The sequence below is a fragment of the Puntigrus tetrazona genome, chromosome 2, assembly GCF_018831695.1.
Source record: "Puntigrus tetrazona isolate hp1 chromosome 2, ASM1883169v1, whole genome shotgun sequence".
Lineage (NCBI taxonomy): Eukaryota > Metazoa > Chordata > Actinopteri > Cypriniformes > Cyprinidae > Puntigrus > Puntigrus tetrazona.
This window is the reverse complement of record NC_056700.1, coordinates 4,205,613-4,224,252: the sequence shown is the minus strand read 5'-3', so window position 1 is coordinate 4,224,252 and position 18,640 is coordinate 4,205,613. Positions and strand designations below refer to the sequence as shown.

At 36.9% G+C, this 18,640-nt stretch overlaps 2 protein-coding genes across 7 annotated transcripts in view; one reads left to right on the top strand and one right to left on the bottom strand.

The window, feature by feature from the left end:
* Positions 1 to 150: 150 nt before the first annotated feature.
* c8a (complement component 8, alpha polypeptide) lies at positions 151 to 7,664 on the top strand. Of its 2 annotated transcripts, XM_043261948.1 has the most exons (12): positions 151 to 313; positions 379 to 490; positions 1,301 to 1,448; positions 1,517 to 1,664; positions 1,825 to 2,014; positions 2,473 to 2,655; positions 3,114 to 3,354; positions 3,477 to 3,593; positions 3,694 to 3,851; positions 4,802 to 5,027; positions 5,993 to 6,145; positions 7,527 to 7,664. In XM_043261948.1, the coding sequence occupies exons 1-11, from the start codon at positions 204 to 206 to the stop codon at positions 6,139 to 6,141; spliced, it is 1,782 nt and encodes a 593-aa protein (XP_043117883.1). In that variant the 5' UTR covers positions 151 to 203; the 3' UTR covers positions 6,142 to 6,145; positions 7,527 to 7,664. The 2 variants fall into 2 exon arrangements, with proteins under 2 accessions (XP_043117883.1, XP_043117873.1); XM_043261938.1 differs by lacking the exon at positions 7,527 to 7,664 and having other exon boundaries at positions 5,993 to 6,477.
* Positions 7,245 to 18,640, bottom strand: part of LOC122361024 (complement component C8 beta chain-like) — a 37,555-nt gene continuing 26,159 nt past the window's right edge. For 3 of the 5 annotated variants that reach the window (XM_043261966.1, XM_043261979.1, XM_043261973.1), the window contains one exon: positions 17,141 to 18,495. In XM_043261966.1, coding sequence (XP_043117901.1) covers positions 18,462 to 18,495 — 34 coding nt within the window. In that variant the 3' untranslated portion in view covers positions 17,141 to 18,461. Of the gene's footprint in view, positions 7,647 to 7,773; positions 7,843 to 8,053; positions 8,205 to 9,703; positions 9,868 to 10,658; positions 10,788 to 10,866; positions 11,108 to 11,601; positions 11,800 to 12,540; positions 12,674 to 13,239; positions 13,382 to 14,783; positions 14,935 to 15,336; positions 15,458 to 16,040; positions 16,202 to 17,140; positions 18,496 to 18,640 lie in introns of those variants that run through there. The other 2 variants (XM_043261959.1, XM_043261988.1) reach the window with 2 other exon arrangements.

Here is an 18,640-nt window from a genome sequence, read left to right as displayed (position 1 = left end):
CGGTTCAAGTCATCAACCTACTGTATTTGTCAATGATAAAGCTGATAACATTGTAAGTCATGTATTTGCTTAGAGGTGGAGCATTCTGGGCAAAAGTAAGGTTTTTTTTCCCCCAAAACCCTGTCAATCATTAATAATGCTGACAAACAATTTGTAAACTGGACCCAGAAGTCTCAGATCATCTCAAACCAACTATTTCAGCTATGTGCACATTTGTGTTTTCTCTTTGTGCGTTTGGATTTGTTTTATCATGTTTCAGTCACCATATATCGGCCAGATTTACTGATGACTTAATACAATCACCAAAAAACAGGTAATATATACTGAACCTCAGGAGCTTTTGGTGTGTTACTGTGTTACCGTGTTTTGTCTCACCAGGGCTAATGCGTCTTCAAGACACACCAGAGGGGTTGATAGCCCTGCTCCCATTGACTGTAAACTCAAGAGCTGGACGCAGTGGTCAGCTTGTGATTCCTGCCGCGACAGGACGGTAAAAACACTTAATACAGTCCTAACCTGATTATAGTCATCTAAAAAAACTCTAATAATCTAACAGATATGGAAAATAAAGCTACTGTAATAATGACTGTCTTAAAAAAAAATGTGTCAGAGAGCAGCCTACTTCATTTTTGACACCTGATTTTAACACTAAATTATTTTTTACTTTTACAAAGCTTTTTCTTTTTTTACCACAGAAAAATATGGGAAAAGCTATATTATCTGTCCTTACAGAAAAGGAAAGTGATTAATAATTATTATTTTTTTAGTATATATTGGCACACCCACCCACAAACAATATATATATATATATATATATATATATATATATATATATATATATATATATATATATATATATATATATATATATATATATATACACACACACACACACACACACACACACACACTATATAAAAATGGAACTTGTGGGTGCAAAAAAATCTAAATATTAGGAAAATCACTGTCCAAATGAAATTCTTTGCAATGCACATTACTAATCAGAAATTGAGAAATTGAGTTATGATATATTTACAGTAGGAAACTTACAAAATATCCTCATGGAACATGGTCTTTACTCAATGTCCTAATGATTTTTTTCATAAAATAATTTTTTTTTCATAAAATTCCATAAAACGTATTTTTTTGACAATTGCTGTATTTTTTATAAATCGTTAGACATTTGCTTGGCAAACATCAAATGCAAAAACAGCTCCAAATTCTGTTGATATTCAACATGCAAACATTTTAATGTCATGAACATATACATATACATATACATATGTATGATGTTTGACAGATTCGTTTCCAGTACTTGGAGCGAGCGTCTCAGTTCGGTGGTGAGAAGTGTGTGCACAGTCAGTGGGATGAAAGGATGTGTCCAGAAGAGGGCGAGTGTCAGCTACAGGACAACTACTGTGGAGACATGTTTGCGTGTGGGCCCAAAGGTTCATATTTCTGCTGCAGTTTCTTCCCGCATGTTTGTCTGTATGCTTTTGACTGTATGCACTCACAGGACGCTGTGTTGGACGGCAGCTCCGATGCAATGATGAGATAGACTGCATAAATCAGAAAGATGAGACTGACTGCGAAGTGATCAACAGAAGAGACACTAAATGTACCGGCATGCTGACTATACCAGGAGCCGAAAAAGCCACTCAAGGGTAAGACGTATCATAGACTGATTTAAGTGGGAAATGACGTCCAAACAAGAACAAATGTATTGGATTCACGTCCAGAAAAACTAACTTAAATCTTAAAACTTAACTGAACTAACTTAAACACATTCCGCATGACGTATATGCGTTTGTTTTACTTCCTCAGATACAATGCTTTATCTGGAGAGTTTGTGCATCGTGTTCTGGACCCGACCTACTTCGGAGGCCTTTGCGAATACATCTATAACGGAGAGTGGCGGAAACTCACGTACGATCCTTTCTGTGAACACCTCAGTTATGATGATGGGGAAAAATATTACAGGAAACCTCACAACTTCCTCTCGTATCAAATAATGGTATGCCCTCGAACCTCTGGGTCTTACTTGGTTTTCTTTCCCATTCATGCATTTGTTTTTCATCCCAAGGGTTCTTCTGAGGAGATGGTTATATTATATTATTTAAGACAGTATGCTATAATGCCTCCAACTGAGTGTAAAGCGTTGAATAATTGTATTCTTATATATTCATTTTACAGCTCAATCCCTAAACCCAAAGTGCAATGCACACAAAAAAGAAGGTTGAAATCAGTTTGGTGCTTAATTTTCAATTATTATTGAATCTTTTGAACATTGATAATAATCATACATTTTTATTTCTTATGCACATTTTAATATGGAAACCATATAGACTCCGTTATAATGCAGCCAAGTTGACACACTTATATTCCAGCATTTAAATGTCAAGAAAGTCCCTGAGAAGGACTAGTTTAGGAAGAACTCATCAGCGCTCACTGGCTATTTTTCGTCCCTGCCAGGCACAAGCGACTACCAAGGAAGAATCAGATTATTACGAGGATGCCGTTAGCTTTCTCAAGGCAAGGCAGAGCGAAGGATCTTTCAATTTTGGTTTGACGCAGAGAATCTCTTTTGTGGAAGTTGGTCGGGAAATCAGCTCCGAATTCAAGTTTCTACGCAACGTATCACAGTACACCAATAAGGTAAAGTAATAGATTTCGGCTAACATATATCTACTTAACTCCTTTTGCTGTGACCGTATACCAGCAAGTAGGTAACAGTAATGAGACTGGAAATCAGTGAAGTGTTGGTTTCTCACCCTGGTCTCCAGTATCCAGGTGCAGAAATAAAGCTGCAAACGTTATTCAGTGTGGTCTTTGTTGTTTGATGAACTTTGACACAGACAGCAGCAGGTACAGAATAGGCTGCTGTCACTTTAAAACCTCATGCACGGATCAAAAATACATGTGCATTTTCTTTTCTTTTCATTTGCATGTTTAATTGATTACCCTTAAAACCTTAACCAGTTTGAGCTGGATGCATCAACACTGACTGCATAGCTTTGACTTATTTTGTTTTTCTGACTGAACTATACGTGGTATGCACTACATATAATGATTTCAATCGTTTTAATTGTTGCATGTCTTCTCTGCGTGTTCAGGAGGTGGGTTTTGTCAGGCTTTTGTCAACAGTGCAAACAGCTCAGTTTAAGATGAGAAGCAGAGACCTGACTCTGGACGAGGACACGCTCTGGGCTCTGGGCGATCTGCCCGATCAGTACGATTTTGGTGCATATTCCCAGTTTTTCAATGAATACGGCACACATTATGTCACCGAGGGAACCATGGGTGGAGTACTGGATTATGTTGCTGTTGTGAACAAGAATGCCATGCAAAGAAATGGTATGAAAATTACATTTAACGTACGAGCAAAGAAAAATAGAAAGTGTATCGAAAATAAATGCCTGAACTGTATTTTACTGGTGCTATTGAAGTAGGAAAACTAACTTCCTTTTCACTACTAGAAATGACTGGGTTCCAAGTTGGAGCGTGCTTTGGTGCATCTTTGGGACTGACATACGAACAGGTGTCAACCAAAATAAAAAAGAAAATATGTGAAAAAATTGGAACAAAGACTACGAGTAAGCAACTTAAGCGCAACACATTTTCAATTATTTTGGTTATTACGGTAAAGGTATTAAGTAAATTTTTTTCGCATTCATTTATTTTCATTTTCTACAGCCGGCGATCAGTCCAGCAGTGGTATTGAGGACGTGCTCGGCTTTGTAAAGGGTGGACACACTGGCTCCAGCACTGGAAGTATGGCTATAAAAGATGCCAAGAGTTACCAGGAATGGGGAAAGAGTCTCAAATACAATCCTGCGCTAATTGAGTTTGAGGTGCATTTGCCTGACTTGCTTAATATACAGTACTTATCATAATTTAGTTATTTCATATACATTGTCCTGTTAAAAGAGTGATAATTTTTTTAAACTTTTATACCTATGATTTGACTTGATGAATGCATTTGTTTTTCTTGGGTTGGTGTGATCAGGGCATATGAATTAATTAAACAGCAATAATCCAACCAATCAGGAGCGTGTTTCAAAAATGGAGCAGCTAGTAATGATTACAGTAATTTAGTGTAGGTTAGTTTAGTTTATTTTTGCTGTTTTCAACCAACTGTTGGGTTAAGGGTTTACTAGCCCACCAACAAAAAGACTCAATCTCCCCTTGCTTTGGAGCAAGATTTTGCAGGCATAAAATAATTTTGATGTGTCAATCCTGAAGTGGAGGGCTCGCAAAATGAGGGCGGTAGTGTGGTCATATCTGCGACCATTTTAAAGAAATTAAAATCAGTTGAAGTCAAAATACCGTAAAACAGAAAATTTCGATAATCCAAATGCAAAAAGGATCATTTATTTTTATCAGCAGGTACATCTGACTGTCAACCGCATAAAAATCGAACAATACTCCAAACTTTCTTAAAATCAAACCTCAAGGGTAGGTTTTGAGAGTGACGATAATTTCAGTCAGATGGAGAGGTGAAATAAAATCAAAAACCTCATACAGCCAATCGCTGGCTAGAAAAGCAAGAGCTCACACATTTTAAAATTTTATCAAGGAAAAAGCTCAAAAAGGATTCACGGAGAGCAATGGAAGGATTTGGGATATGTTTAACATGGACTGAAAACAGTATTAAAGCTCAACAGTTACATTTTTTTTACTATTTTGAAAAGATAAATTTTTTTAAATTTGAAAAAAAGTTTCATATGAGCTATATTCTACTTGCCGTTATTTCTTTGAGTAACCTACAAGGGTTTCAATGGTCACTGTGGCTCTATCATAGGTTTCACCGATATACGAGCTGGTGCGTTTGAGCACAGCAGCCGAGCAGCTTCGCGCAAAGTTGCCTCATCTGAAGACGGCGTGGGACGAGTACATGCAGAACTTCAACCCGTGCCGCTGCGCTCCCTGTATGAATAACGGCGTTCCTGTGCTCTCCAGGACAGACTGCAGCTGTATCTGTAAAAGCGGTTACAGAGGTGAGGCCTGTGAGGAGACGGAAAGACAAGGTAATGTATTTACCAAAATAGAAATCTTACTTTACACACGTGTCTCTTAAGTCCTGACAAAGATTTGACAGCATCATTTGACAGCACCACTAAATAAACAAATAATCTGTTTTTTAAAAAGGCTGGGAGGGCCTCGTCGCCTTAAGTGTGATAAGACTTTACAGTTTTGGATGTCGCCGTCTTTGATATTTGCTTTAGTCACCGTTACTGTTACAGGTAATAGTCACGAGTAGAATACAGGCATAACTTCAGCTGCACGCTCAAACAGAGAGTATTTCAACCTCTATTGGGAACAAGACATTTCAAGAATCACGCTTATAAGTAAATGCAGTTGTCACTGCCAAACGCTGACCATGGCTAAGCAGAAGTGCAGTAAACAGCTATGCTACGTTCAGTATAAAAAAGAGAAAATGTTTGGTTTGTGAAGGTAATATTGGCACTTATTGATATTATACCCCTCATCACCTTCGTTTTATTTTTCGCGACAAGAGTATGTATTTAAAGCTGCAGTCCATAACTTTTGGCGCTTTGGAGGTTAATAAACCGAAATGCTTTCATCTTGCAGAAGAATATTCTAGCCGGAACTACTTCTCTCTGTTTATGTCTATGACGAATCAAGCATGCACTGGGCTACTTCACAGCGGTGCCTACTCGAATCAGTCTAAATAATCAAAAGATAAACGCTTGTTATAGGTGTACCGTGCACAAAAATGGTAATATCAGATAAAAAAAGAAGCATCTAATTCCAAAACTTGTTTAATTAGGAGACCGTAAACAATGTGTAGTGTTGACGTATCTTGAGGAATGATGTATTTCCTTTATTTGACCCAAGTGTTCAAAGAGGCTCTCCACCAATATAGTGTGCAATATGTTATGTTTTCCAACCAAATGATATGCAATTTAATTAGCTATCAAGCTCAGTTCTCAAGATTATGTGTGTTAAGCGAGGTTTTTCCCTTTGACAGGCCCTACACATGGAGAGTGGAGCTGCTGGAGTTCCTGGTCCCCTTGTGTGTCTGGAACAAAGACACGAAAACGAGAATGCAATAACCCTCCACCAAAAGATGGTGGCCTGGCTTGTCAAGGAAGCAGCAATCAGAAGAAACGTTGCTAAAAATGTACATATGCTCATGCTTAGTGTTAGTTTTATACTAGCATAATCCCACTTCTGTCTGCTGGTTTGGGTTTACCAGTTAAGTTTAGTTCAAATATTTAGCTTTTTTGGATGACCTGATTTCAAGTCCCAGCTTGTGGTGCTTTTATCGTCATGTTCCCTTGGTTCCTCTTCAATTGCTGCCTCTCTATACTCTCATATTAACATGAAAGCAGGAAAGCGTAAAAGATACAACTTTAAAAATTAAAAAGAAAGTTCACTTAAAAATGTCTTTTGATTGTATGGAGGTTTCAAATGGATGTGAGATTTTAAAGCAAATAAAAGATTTTCAAAGAATTACGTCTCTGTTACGTTCCCTCGTTCCCTGAATGAGAGAATGGAGATGTTGCATCAAAACTGGCCACTACTCATACATACGGCAAAACAAAGGGTGGCTTGCATCCACTCATTCTGGTTCATGCTGAAGAGCTGAGAAGTATCTCGGCATTCAGTGCAGTTCAGGGTTTTGGTAAGAAATCTTTGTTCCCTCCTTCAGGGAACAAGTGTTACATAACGCAACCGAGACATTCCCTTCCCAGTCAGTCACATTTAGCATTACATCGACACTGATGTTAGGAGGACTGTGTTTTATTAATGATCCTTTGTCCTGGTTCTGGCAAGAGTGTCAGGATAGATGTACCTCAGTCCACAACTTGCCCTGTAAACCAGATAATATATCAAGTACTAGGGAAGGCAAAAAATATCCTCTGACATTTTCACAAAATTCATTTTCAACAATTGTTGGGGTGAAGAGACAAGACCGACCCAGTTCAGGGAACCACAAGAGGGACTGACACTAAAACTGTCCGGGGAAAGACACAGGTTCACCAAGGGAAACTCCACCATAATAGCATAAAGTATTACCAAAAGAGAATAGCACCTAGTCCACTAAAAAGGGTGATTAATGGCATGCAACCCAAGTACAGGACCAGGCAACAGACTCCTCCACTGAGTCTTCAGGATGCTGGAAGACTTTCGACCAGGGTTCATCAGACGGGAAACATTTAACCCCAATGCAAAACATCTGGAAACATTACAGTAATGAATAATAATAATTTAAAATGTAATTTCTTATATCATTTATTTTGGCTTTGAGGTGTAATTCGGCCAGGAAATACTTGTATATAATGATATTACGAAAGCATTTTCTATACATTCAACATTTTTCCATCAATTATTATTATTTATTTTTATTACAGCCCTGGTTAAAGAAAATAGCTCATGTCCATATTTGGCAGTAAGCATTATACATTTCAGAATAAAGCTATTGCTTGCTGTGTCATTACTGTTATTTGTGAAATGTCAGATATTTTAGATGCAATCAGCTAATTCCTCTTCTTTCCCAGGGCATGTTACTCCGCCGTTCTGCGGTGCTGGATTGTTACACTGACGAGTGCGTTTTTGGGACTTTTGTGAGCAGGTGGACCATGAAGACCAACAGCTCCAACTGCCATCTACTGCCAATGCTGTAAATGTTAAGAAAATGCCAAAAAAGTTAAAAAGGCATATATACTCAATGGACATCCACACCACATTCTGAACAGGACAAAAACATTGCTCTTTTTTATATAGATAACAGGCCAACAGACAAACCTTTTCGTTTGGTTATCTCACAGCTCACTCCTCTGAAACCAGCTGGGCAAACACAAATACACCTTCTGCCTAAAAAAAAATCATATAGATTTAAAGGAACTTCCAACACTTGAGATATTTAAATATTTAAGAAAATAATTTCCACATATGCCCCAAATAAATTGTATGTTTTCTTTAAAATGCTCTTTTTTGTAATCTTGCTTAGAACTCTTAATTAAAATGACTGTTTTCCAAATAAACCGTTACTGTTTAGATGTTGGTGGTTTCTGGTTATTCATACCTTTAAGCATTGCCATGCCGTTATTGAGACAGGGCGAGCAGCGACAGGAGCTGGTTTCTTTCAGGTACTCTGACAAAGCTCTCTTCAGGTTTTTCTTCAGGATGTTAGCCTGTGGGTCACGGGACGGCACCAACTCATAGAGTGGTTCTATCTGTGTAAAAAAAAAAAAAGAGGTCCTGCAACCCTTCAAAGCACAAACGGTTTGGACAATGAAGAAATATAAAATATCCAATATTTAATCTACTAGAAGCCACCCAGAAGCCTTAGATCTGTGAATGTTACTATCACAGAGAGGCTCAAAATCTCTCTCAAGAGCATTCTTGTTCACTATTCCTGGCTGGTGGAATGATCTCCCCATCCCTATAGAGAATAAATAATAATGATATTTTTGATACGTCACTGGCAGGCTTTAGGTACCTTCTATTGATCTGCACAGCTTAAGGTTACAGATGATATACCATTATCTTTGGACTTAGGATCACATTTTATTAGAACTGCTGCTTTTGATACAATTGATTCTTTTTAACTGTCTGAAGTGTTGGGTTAGGCAAAGGGCACAGCCATATTTACAGAACAGGACAGTTGCTAGGTAGTTGCAATTCTTAATTTTCCACATTGGCTCCTTTAGTATGTGGCGTTCCTCAGGGGTCGAGTTTGTGGCCGCTGCCATTTTCTCTATATATGCTTTCTGTAAACATCATTTTTTTGTAAGTGTAGTATTTCTAACCATCATTAGGCTGATTATGCTCTAGCCCCCAGTTTTACAGACAAGGCTTGCACTGACTGATCTGAAAACATGACAGTGCCTTTGTTCTGTCTCAAGATAGTGACGCTTTTTTCCATACAGTATATACTGTACTAAGTGCAAATAGCCCACCTTATTGGCAGTGACTATTTACAATAAAGCCACCCACCCCACCATATAGTTATCATTACAAAAGAGTCATGTGATGGCAGCTCATGTGGTGCAGATGGGAAAATGTATGATGGGTTTATTTTGACGCGGTAGGCATGGGTTCGAATCAGCCTTCTGTTTTTTTCCCCCTTTTTAAATTTCAAATCACATCAGAAAAGCATTTATTTTCAATAAAAATAAAGGAAATAATCAAAAAGTTTAAAATAATTGGGTAGGGATAGGGTAGGTGTAGGGCTTTTTCAGTCCCATGGCTTCTAATTAATAATTTGAATTTAAATTAACATTTAAACTCATTAAGTTGCATTCAGTACTTCAGTACTGAGGTGCAGATAATCCCCACCCCAATAATAGTATAGTATAAATAGCAGAAAATGCTATTTGCATTTAGTGTAAATACCATATCCCTAAATAATGCTGCTATTTTCGATTGGTGTAAATAAAATCCATTGCTATCAGCATCTAATTTCTACCTATACCTACAAACAGTCCAATACAGCAATCAAAGCAAAGGGGCAAAGCCAGGAATCAACTAAGAACAAACAGACAGAGATCATACTTCGCGTAAAGCATGCCGTGCGCTCCGGCTTTATGTCGGCCAAACAGGAAATGAGCGCAGAGGGAGTGGAGACGAGTCAGTACTCGGGCGAGGGCTCCCTCTGCTGGTGTGGCGTAACACCCACATTTTAAAAATTAAAGAAATAAAAAGGAAAACACATACAGGTTAAAAATATTACCTTCTTGTGAATGAAGTCTGGATTGTAGAACACAGCATCGCCCCACAGCTGCATGACGTCTGGAGTTGGCAGCTGTTTTGCAGCTAGACGTGAGACTGTTTCACTGTCACCACCTCTGACCACAATAAACACATCCTCAACCAATCCCCTCGCTTTACTGGAATCTGAAAAGCCAGAAAAAAGTACAGTATTTTTACAGTTAAGGCGGTTTCCAAGAGGCTATCAAGAGCAAGCTCGCTTTGTGAGCGTAAGATCCCACCCTCTCTACAAATCACTTCCCGAAGCCACTGAGAAAACATTACAGTGAAAAGTGTATAATATTAAAATAATATTATCTGTGATTTAAATCTTTTTATTAAGGTATTCAATAAAACAATCCAGAAGTTATTGTTACTAGCAGGAGTTAAGACAAGGCTTTCTTACATAATCCCTTAGCTGCAAATATCTTACTTGCATGCAAACCATATTGATCCCGCAGCTGACTAAAGGAGGCAAAAGTGCCATTCATGAACAGGTTTCCAATAGTCTGAAGACCTAAGTCCGTCCATTTTGTAAAATCAACATCCATAGTAGAAGGGGTAACTAAAGGTTCCCACTGATCGGTAAAAGGAAAGAAAATGGCTTTATTTCAAAATTTGTATCTGATCTGCTTCCAAATACAAACTGCACTATAAATTATACAGTTATAGTTATGTAATGCTTTCCATAATCACTTGGTTTGCGGTAGCGTAAAGGAACGCCTTGACAATGTCTGTAAGAAGGCATACATATGCTGACTTTAAATAAACATTAGTGACTCTAAAATAGATATTGTACTCCAAACAGCAGGCAGTGGAGTTAATGGTTGTTTCCAAACAGGTATTCTAAACACTCTGGTGAAGTCTATGCACAGGTTGGAGAAATTGCACAAAAAAAGTACACATATTAAGTTCTCAGTATTGAGGTTTTTGCTTACCTCCAAGCTCGTCCAGCAGGCCTTTACACCCACCAGCTGAACCTCCTACACCTACATACACCCCCTGGATTACGGCTCCAACTTTAAGCCCAACTTGTACACATTTCTTGATCTCTTCAAGCTTGTAATCTTTAGCGAAAGACAACACGTTCAATAGTCTCAGCCTTTGGAATAACATGGTTGTCCTTGCTTTGATGTTTTTACCTACCATCTTTCTCTAATGTCTCATTGTTGAAGACAATAGTATACTCAAAATCTCCACCGAGAGTCGCCTCTCTGATGAAGTGTGTCCCGTAGTCGCTGTAGAGCTGCCGATATTCACCGTATGTGTACTCCAGTGGCAGGGCTTGCAAGCGGGACTGGAAATCGGGGTGTAACATCAGGTCCGATGTCTTTAAAGCATAGCGCACTACCTCAAGCTCAGAGTGAGCGCGGAGAAATTTCTTTTTCTGAGGGCAACACAGAAAAAAATCATGACTGGCTTCACAGTCTGGTCGGGAATATGCGATATGCAAGTACTTTGACAAGTACTTTGACAAAGCAGCTTTTATACGAGCAGCTATTGGTGCAAATTAATGATTGGGACATGCGTTCTTTTCAGCTCTTTAAAGATTAATGTTGGATTAATTGTAGAGGTTTGATGAAATTGGCTGGAAGACATGCCTAGACAGCGTTGCAACAGTCAAGTCTTGACAAAACAAAAACTTGAACAAGGAGCTGCGAAGCATGCTCTTATGCTTTTCAGGACCATTTTTCAATTCCTATCGATTTTTATGTGCTATTCGAATGAGGTAAAAAAGTATAAAAGGAAATTATTATTAACTAAAAAAAGTTAAGAAACCACCTAACATCTATTAAAATTATGAAGCTGCCAGAGCATTTTAATCTCAATAAATGACTGAATATAGCTCAAATGAAGTTTCAATGAAAAGTCAATGCTTACCGTCCCTGAAAAGTTTCGCATCTTGGTCACCAACTTCTTGTACTTGTGGTCATTATATTTAAAGCTTAAATCAAAGGTATTAGGAAAAGAAACTCCAAATGAGACGCTGGTTTTGGACAAAGTTGCTTTTGTTTCACTCTTGAAGTATTCATTGTAAGATTCATACACCTCCAGTGTGAAATCATAAGAGCCCTTGGTCTGGAAATAACAGAGTAAATTATTTCACACATATATAGTAAAAACAGATGCCAAAGTTCTGAATCAGTGTTTAGTCGCTACAGTATAAAAGATATTCTCAGGTGCAAAAAGGCAAGTTACTGGTAATTATGAATCAGAGTTAATGTTAAAAAGCAGGTCAACGCTTGCCCAATAAAACAAAGGTTGTGGCGATGTTCTCCTAAATAGTTCTCTTGTTTTAATTGAGTTGAATAATGGACACGAATGAACTAAAGCAAGAGAAAGAATCAGTAAAACACTTCCACGATTTAACTAAAATGAGGAAACTAATTGTTAATTTGTGACCAAATCTCGCGGATATGTATGACTTTGATTCACGATTAACAGTCAAATTATCTGCCAGTTACTGGTTAGCCAATAACGGTGACCGTCCTAAAAGTTTGTCCTTTTTAAAATTGTTTTATGTGTTTTGGGTAGTTTGTGGCTAAAGAATTAACTCTATTTTTCATTATACACGTGTTTGTCATCATAAAACTGTAAATGTACGTGTACATCATAAAACTGACCTAAGACGGGTTAAAAATGTTTCTTAGACTATCATGGTTGGTTAAAGGATCAGACGCCTCTAGTGGAGAACCATCAAAATGTGAAAACAGTTATAGTCTACTAAAATCACATGACTTGACCAGCTTAATAACAAAAACGCAGTGCCAAACACTAATCTTCTGTACCGCAGCTCTAACTTTTAAATATGAAACATACCTCTATCATGTACTGCTGTGTATTATATGGCTTTCTGTAGCGAACATCTTGAACAAAATGAGGCAAGCAGCTTCCAGCGTAGTATCGGTTATCAAGCACCGCTGCTTCCAGTTGACCGTTCAAAATATTGAATCTGGGAATAGCAACAGGTTATCTTCAAAGACCTGATCCACAGCGCAGAATCAGTTTTTGCATTTGGCTCAAGCACAGGAACAATATCCTTAAATGAACAAACGTTGCAATGAACTGCAATATGAAAAACGATACAGCATACAGTATGGCATTGAAAACGGATTTCGCATACAATACAGTAGTTTGAAACATCAGCCTAACACACTGACATTTTATTAGGCTTGTTGTGTTTGATATGATTAAAATGTACTGCCGAATGTATTGATAGGCAACAAACAACACTACAATTATAATCAATAATTTACATGTGCTTTAGTAGGTTAGTCAACATGCCAAAATAAGTGTAAAGCATTACAAGTGATGAAATATGATTTAGAATGTACTTATAATTTTATTTTACAATTATATCATTTCTAAGATAACAATTTAAGATGGTCAGTATCGCATACTAAGCAATATGCACTAAATGTAAAAACATAAGCAAAAAAACACAATACTACCCAGACTAAAAGAAAATGCATGCTCTTACTAGTGTATGTTAGTTATGAGTGTATTAAACACACGCACCCTTTGGCAAGATTCTCGATTCCATAATACTCCTCGGTCGGCTGATTACAGGCCTTGTGCACTTTGTTGCAGCCCAGTTCATCAGAGCCATCTCCACAGTCATCATCCCCGTTACAGCGCAGAGCCTCCAGCACACAGCGACCTGTTACACCACACAGCCCTGTCTTTACAGAATTGTAGTAACTGACTAAAACGAATCAAGAAATGCTTCTACTGTGTTTTAAACGACAGGGATGCTCTTCTGGTTTGGGAAAGTTCCATGCAAAAAGATGAAATCGAGTCGTTTCAAAGTAGCTCTAAAAATAAGTTTGATCCCTGGACTGAATGAGCCGTAAAATTTCAGTCGTAGGGAAAATAATTCCTTTCATTCTTGTTGAAAATTTATATTTTAATTTCCTCTATTTATTACTTTCATGCAGCGTGTGACGCAGCTCTGAGTGAATGAAAACATGCTACATCTGAAAATGCGCAGCGTATAAAGTTATTGTCTCTCTTGGTCTGAATGAAAATGCAAATTCATTCTTCACCACTAGGAGCTGCTTTAGTAGCGGTACAATATCTGTTTCCCGGTAAAACACAGGGTTTAAATTGGGCATGAACGCTTCAAGTAACGTGATTAAAACATCAATAATCAAAAATAACTATGCAAACCCTGCAAATATCATTTTACATTTAAAATAAGTGGCGAACAGTGGACATAGCTGGGTTACTGTGATGCTTTTATTGACGGTATGAATAAAAACACTCAACACAAGGAAAGTTGTGAGGTTCGAAATCTAACGTTTTTAGATTTAAAATACCATTAGTTAGGACACTTCACAAGCCCTTTCCACCATTACGACTGTTTACTAGTTCAATAAACAGTTCATAAAGCAAGTACTTTAATATTAAGTTACGGACCCGTAGCGCATCTCATAGCAACCCTCTGATTCATTGATGAATGATTCAGTGTTTTGAACGAATCAGTCCAATCAAAGTTTCATTGAACCAATCAGTCCAATCAAAGTTCCATGCATAAACAACTGATGAGTTTTTTGTTTAAACGAATCACTTGAATGAATGACTCAATGACTCACTCATTAAAAGCTCATTACTGGCATCTACTGCTGTTTCATTTAGTTGAAAAATTATTCCAAATATATATATATATATATATATATATATATATATATATATATATATATATATATATATAATTAAACATACTAAAGAATTGTATAATATTATTTAATGCAGTTGTATTTTTCACTGTAAATGATTGAAAAAATGATTGAAAAAACAATCACATTATTATAGGCCAATTGAATTTTTAGATTAAATTTCACTGATATACACCATTTCACTGATTGTTGAGTTTTAACGGAATTACTCTCATAATAAGCGGCGCAGGAAAAAGGTGGATATGTTGTCATTTTGCTGTAAATACGTTTGTGATCAAATTGTTTGTTGGCCAAAAAAGCAATGGCGCAATTAAATGATAGGACTAGAAATGCAATCATGTTTGCCGGTCTTGTAGTTCCCTGAGACGGTGCTGTGAGGGTCACCTGAGACGGTGCAGAGAAAGCCCTGGCACGGAGGAGCGGGTTTCTGACAGGAGTATCGTGACGGAGACGTGCAGGCTTCCTCCTCTCGGCCCTGATCGTGACACTGATCTCCTCCGAACTCAGACGGCTGGACCAGCGTGGCATAACGATACTGAAGATACACGAGTGTGTGGTCATTCCTCGCATTTATAAAAACATGGTTTGAAGACACGATCACGTGACACTGAATTATGCTGCAAAGACTAAATGTGACCCTGGAGCACAAAAGCAGTCTCATTCTCCAGTTAAAAAGTTGAGGTTTACCGTTTTTGAATCCATTCAGCCGAGTTTGACGATAGCTCTTTTAGCATAGCTTAGCATAGATCATTGAATCAGATTAGACCAGAAGCATCGCTTTCGAAAATGACAAGTTTTAAAAATATTAATTTTCGAATGCGTTGCTACGGATTCAATGATCTATGCTAAGCTACGCTAATAGTGCCAAACCAGGAGATGGGATGAATGGATTCAAAAGAAGAAGAAGACAGACAACCAGACCTAACTTCATCCTCACCCTCTTCTTAAGGCAGGGGTCACAGCGTGTCCATGAAGACCATTCAGACAGTGAACAGTCCACTGGATCTTTAGGCGGTTGCTCAGCGGTCCTGTCTTCTGAACGACAAAGCACCACAGCACTGTTGGAAACAGATTTATGCTGTTTGTGCAAGCTATATGTAAGGTCATTTATAACAAACTGCAGAATTCAGATTTGCAATTGCAATATTTAAGCACTACTTAAAGGTATTCGACACAAAGCAAGTCGCGCTTGAAAATGTCTGAATTTAATTGCATTAAAACAAAAATAAAACCCAGTGGCATCTGAGCTTTTCTGAGAGCTTTTTTTATCAGTAGTATTATTTTATTGTATTGTTACTTTTATTATATGAACAATACATTATTAAATAGTTTAAGCTTACTAGTGTTTGATCAACTATTCAAGACATTGTCTACAATAAATTTATTTTGAAACCTACAATTTTGTGAAATATTTTGAGCCAAAATGACTTTTTACATTTTTAATCATGGCCTCGAAATCATAAAAAAACTACATATTAGCTTGTATTTATTTCTTTGCAAATCCGATCGATCAGTGCACAGCTGAATTCTACAGTAGTTCTCTAAATGGTGAGCACTAAAAAGTGAAGCAAAAAAGAGTTACTGGAAACCAATAAAACGCTCTGCATATTCATGCTCATTAAGCAAAATAATCCAACTTACCACATAATACAGAGACAAAGTATTGCTTTGCTGCATGCTGAATTTTCTTGTAGAAAACTGTGCATTATAAAGTCAGGGAGACCTAGAGCCTAGTAGACTAGATAACACAGGATTAGACCTTAAACCCGTGACCTAGCCAGCAAGCCCTCCTCTCATCTGTGACAACAGCCTTATACACTCACTTTCACAAATAAACAGATGATGCTGCGCTTCAACCCTCAAATAGGAAATACTTGTATTAGAGAGCATTTCATTTTTGATACTAGCAAGTGTTTCGCAATAAAAAGCGGCAAGATACAGTAGAAACTCTACGTTGAGCCATTAAACACTTTAAATGATTAATAATGATGATGAAATGATTTTAAAAACATAACGGAATGCATTTAGTCTTTCGTGAGGCAGGTTTTTCCAGGATGCGTTATCTGAAGTCTGCATTTCTCGTCACACGAAAGTGAACAAAGAACAAAACAACCCCAAAAAAATCAATGCAAATGTTTGTTTTGACTCGCATTCAATCTAATCATTGGACTCTCAGTTCAACATTTAGATTCTTATTTACCGACTTGAGTAATGGCTTAGCTGTTAACATTTGTATTTATTTTCACAATTGTTAAAAAACACAGTTTAAAAAATACAGTACGATTTTTCTTACGCTCTCTTTTTTGCAGTTTTATGTTTAAAAACACAGTATATTACACATGGGTGATTTAAATGAGAGTATAGTATTTTATTTAACATTTATTTACAAGGGTTTACGTTCTTATCGAATCTCAAGCGCCTTAATAAATGAGTTTTAGCAGTGGTCCAGTATAATATTGCAAGATGTTTCTAAATGAATGCATTTTGTCAAGTGACCTACAAACAGAAAGGCGTGCAGGGACCCTGTTAAAAAGAAATAATTTCACCACAAATGACTAGCGGTTTTATGCTTTAACCACCAGAGGGCCAAAAGTATCACAGTTTAGCTTTAACTTTGTATCTACACAAAGATTAAATATAAATTAGTTTGCATACAAAACCATCAAAATTGCATATAGCAGGATAGAAATACTGGACATTCAAATTTTTGCATTTCTCGCAAAGTGAAATAATTACACTCCTTTTTTTTTAGACAGAAAATGAAATTTATTAAGCATTTGCTGAATGTGTCATCATCCACTTATTTATGACTGAACATGAATATAATTTGTTGCCATGACAATTAACCTTTGCAGCAGGAAAAGTGCTCTATGTTTTCTTGTAAGAGAGAAATATCTTTCTCTTCGTAATGACGGTGAATCCTAAAGCATGTTTGGCAAAAGTCTGTTGTTAGATAAAAGGCTAATATCTTATTCTTTAAAAAAAAAAAAATCTAAAATAATGACTGTTGTAAAAATAGGTCAATCTAACTAATGGCATATATGTGAAAGAACTTGCTTTATTTAAGTTGATTTTCTGTTTTTTTTTTTTGATAAAATAAGGCAAACTAAAATGCTTTAGTACAGCGTCTGATTAGTACAGAACAGGAAAAAATAAAAATGGCACTTTGTCTTTCTTAAATTAAAATCATTTTAGAAAATCACTACAATACAAAAAGGTGAAGAGATATCCAGAATTGCCTTTGAGCTGCTTTACCTACAACGCTTTGTGATTCAGTGAACACTCAGGTAGCCCTTGGTACGGACCTTCTGTTCCGATGGATTCACAAAGAAGCAAAAACAACGCCAGTTAAACAAACGTCAACCCTGAAAACATACATGTATACATTTACAGTATTGCTTATGAACCGCACCGAGTTTGCAACACTGTAAAGCAAATATTATACCAAAAGCTCCAGAGCAGAGATTTATAACAGATACATTTTGTCAATCAAAAACATAACACTGACAGTATCATAATACACATATTAATCGAAAATTATTGTTGTTTTTTTCTTTTTAAATAAAAAAATCAAAAAGCGAATGACTGTAATCATGTCAGTTTTCAAAAAAAAAAAAGCCATGCAGATGGTCATTAAAAGTGATCTTTTCTTTAAGAAAATCACATTATCAACATTCAATAAAAGTCCTTCAGCAAAAAAAAAAGCTACATGATTATAACCAATGTTTTTGGCTTCTCCGAATGTAAAATTCAACTACACAGATTCACGGGTGATCAGAAATCAATCCCCAAGTCCATCAAATGTCCATCACAGTTAAACTTTGATTTGACCGGTCCAGTTTCTCACACTGGCGACAGTTAATTATTATTTTACAAAAAAATATTTCATATAGTTAGTGGCTACAGGTAGACAGCCGATTTTTAAGTCCATTGCAAACTAAAGGTGCACTTCCTTTATTAAAATAGATTTTGTTTTCTATAACTTTTTAGAGTTTGTGAAACGTTCCACAGAGCTCACACAGCTTTAAGTCCCATCTGTATCACTGGGGTTTCTGGCTTCTCTCAGTGCTCTTCTGTATGTTGAGGATCACTCTTTCTAAGGATGAAATCATAAATACAGCTTTAGTCAACAAAGTTTAGACCAAATTTTATGGACACAAGAAAAGCGTAACATTTGTTTTTCAAAATATGTTCGTTTTTGCCAGAATCAGCAAATTACTGTGCAATGAGAATTAGTTTTT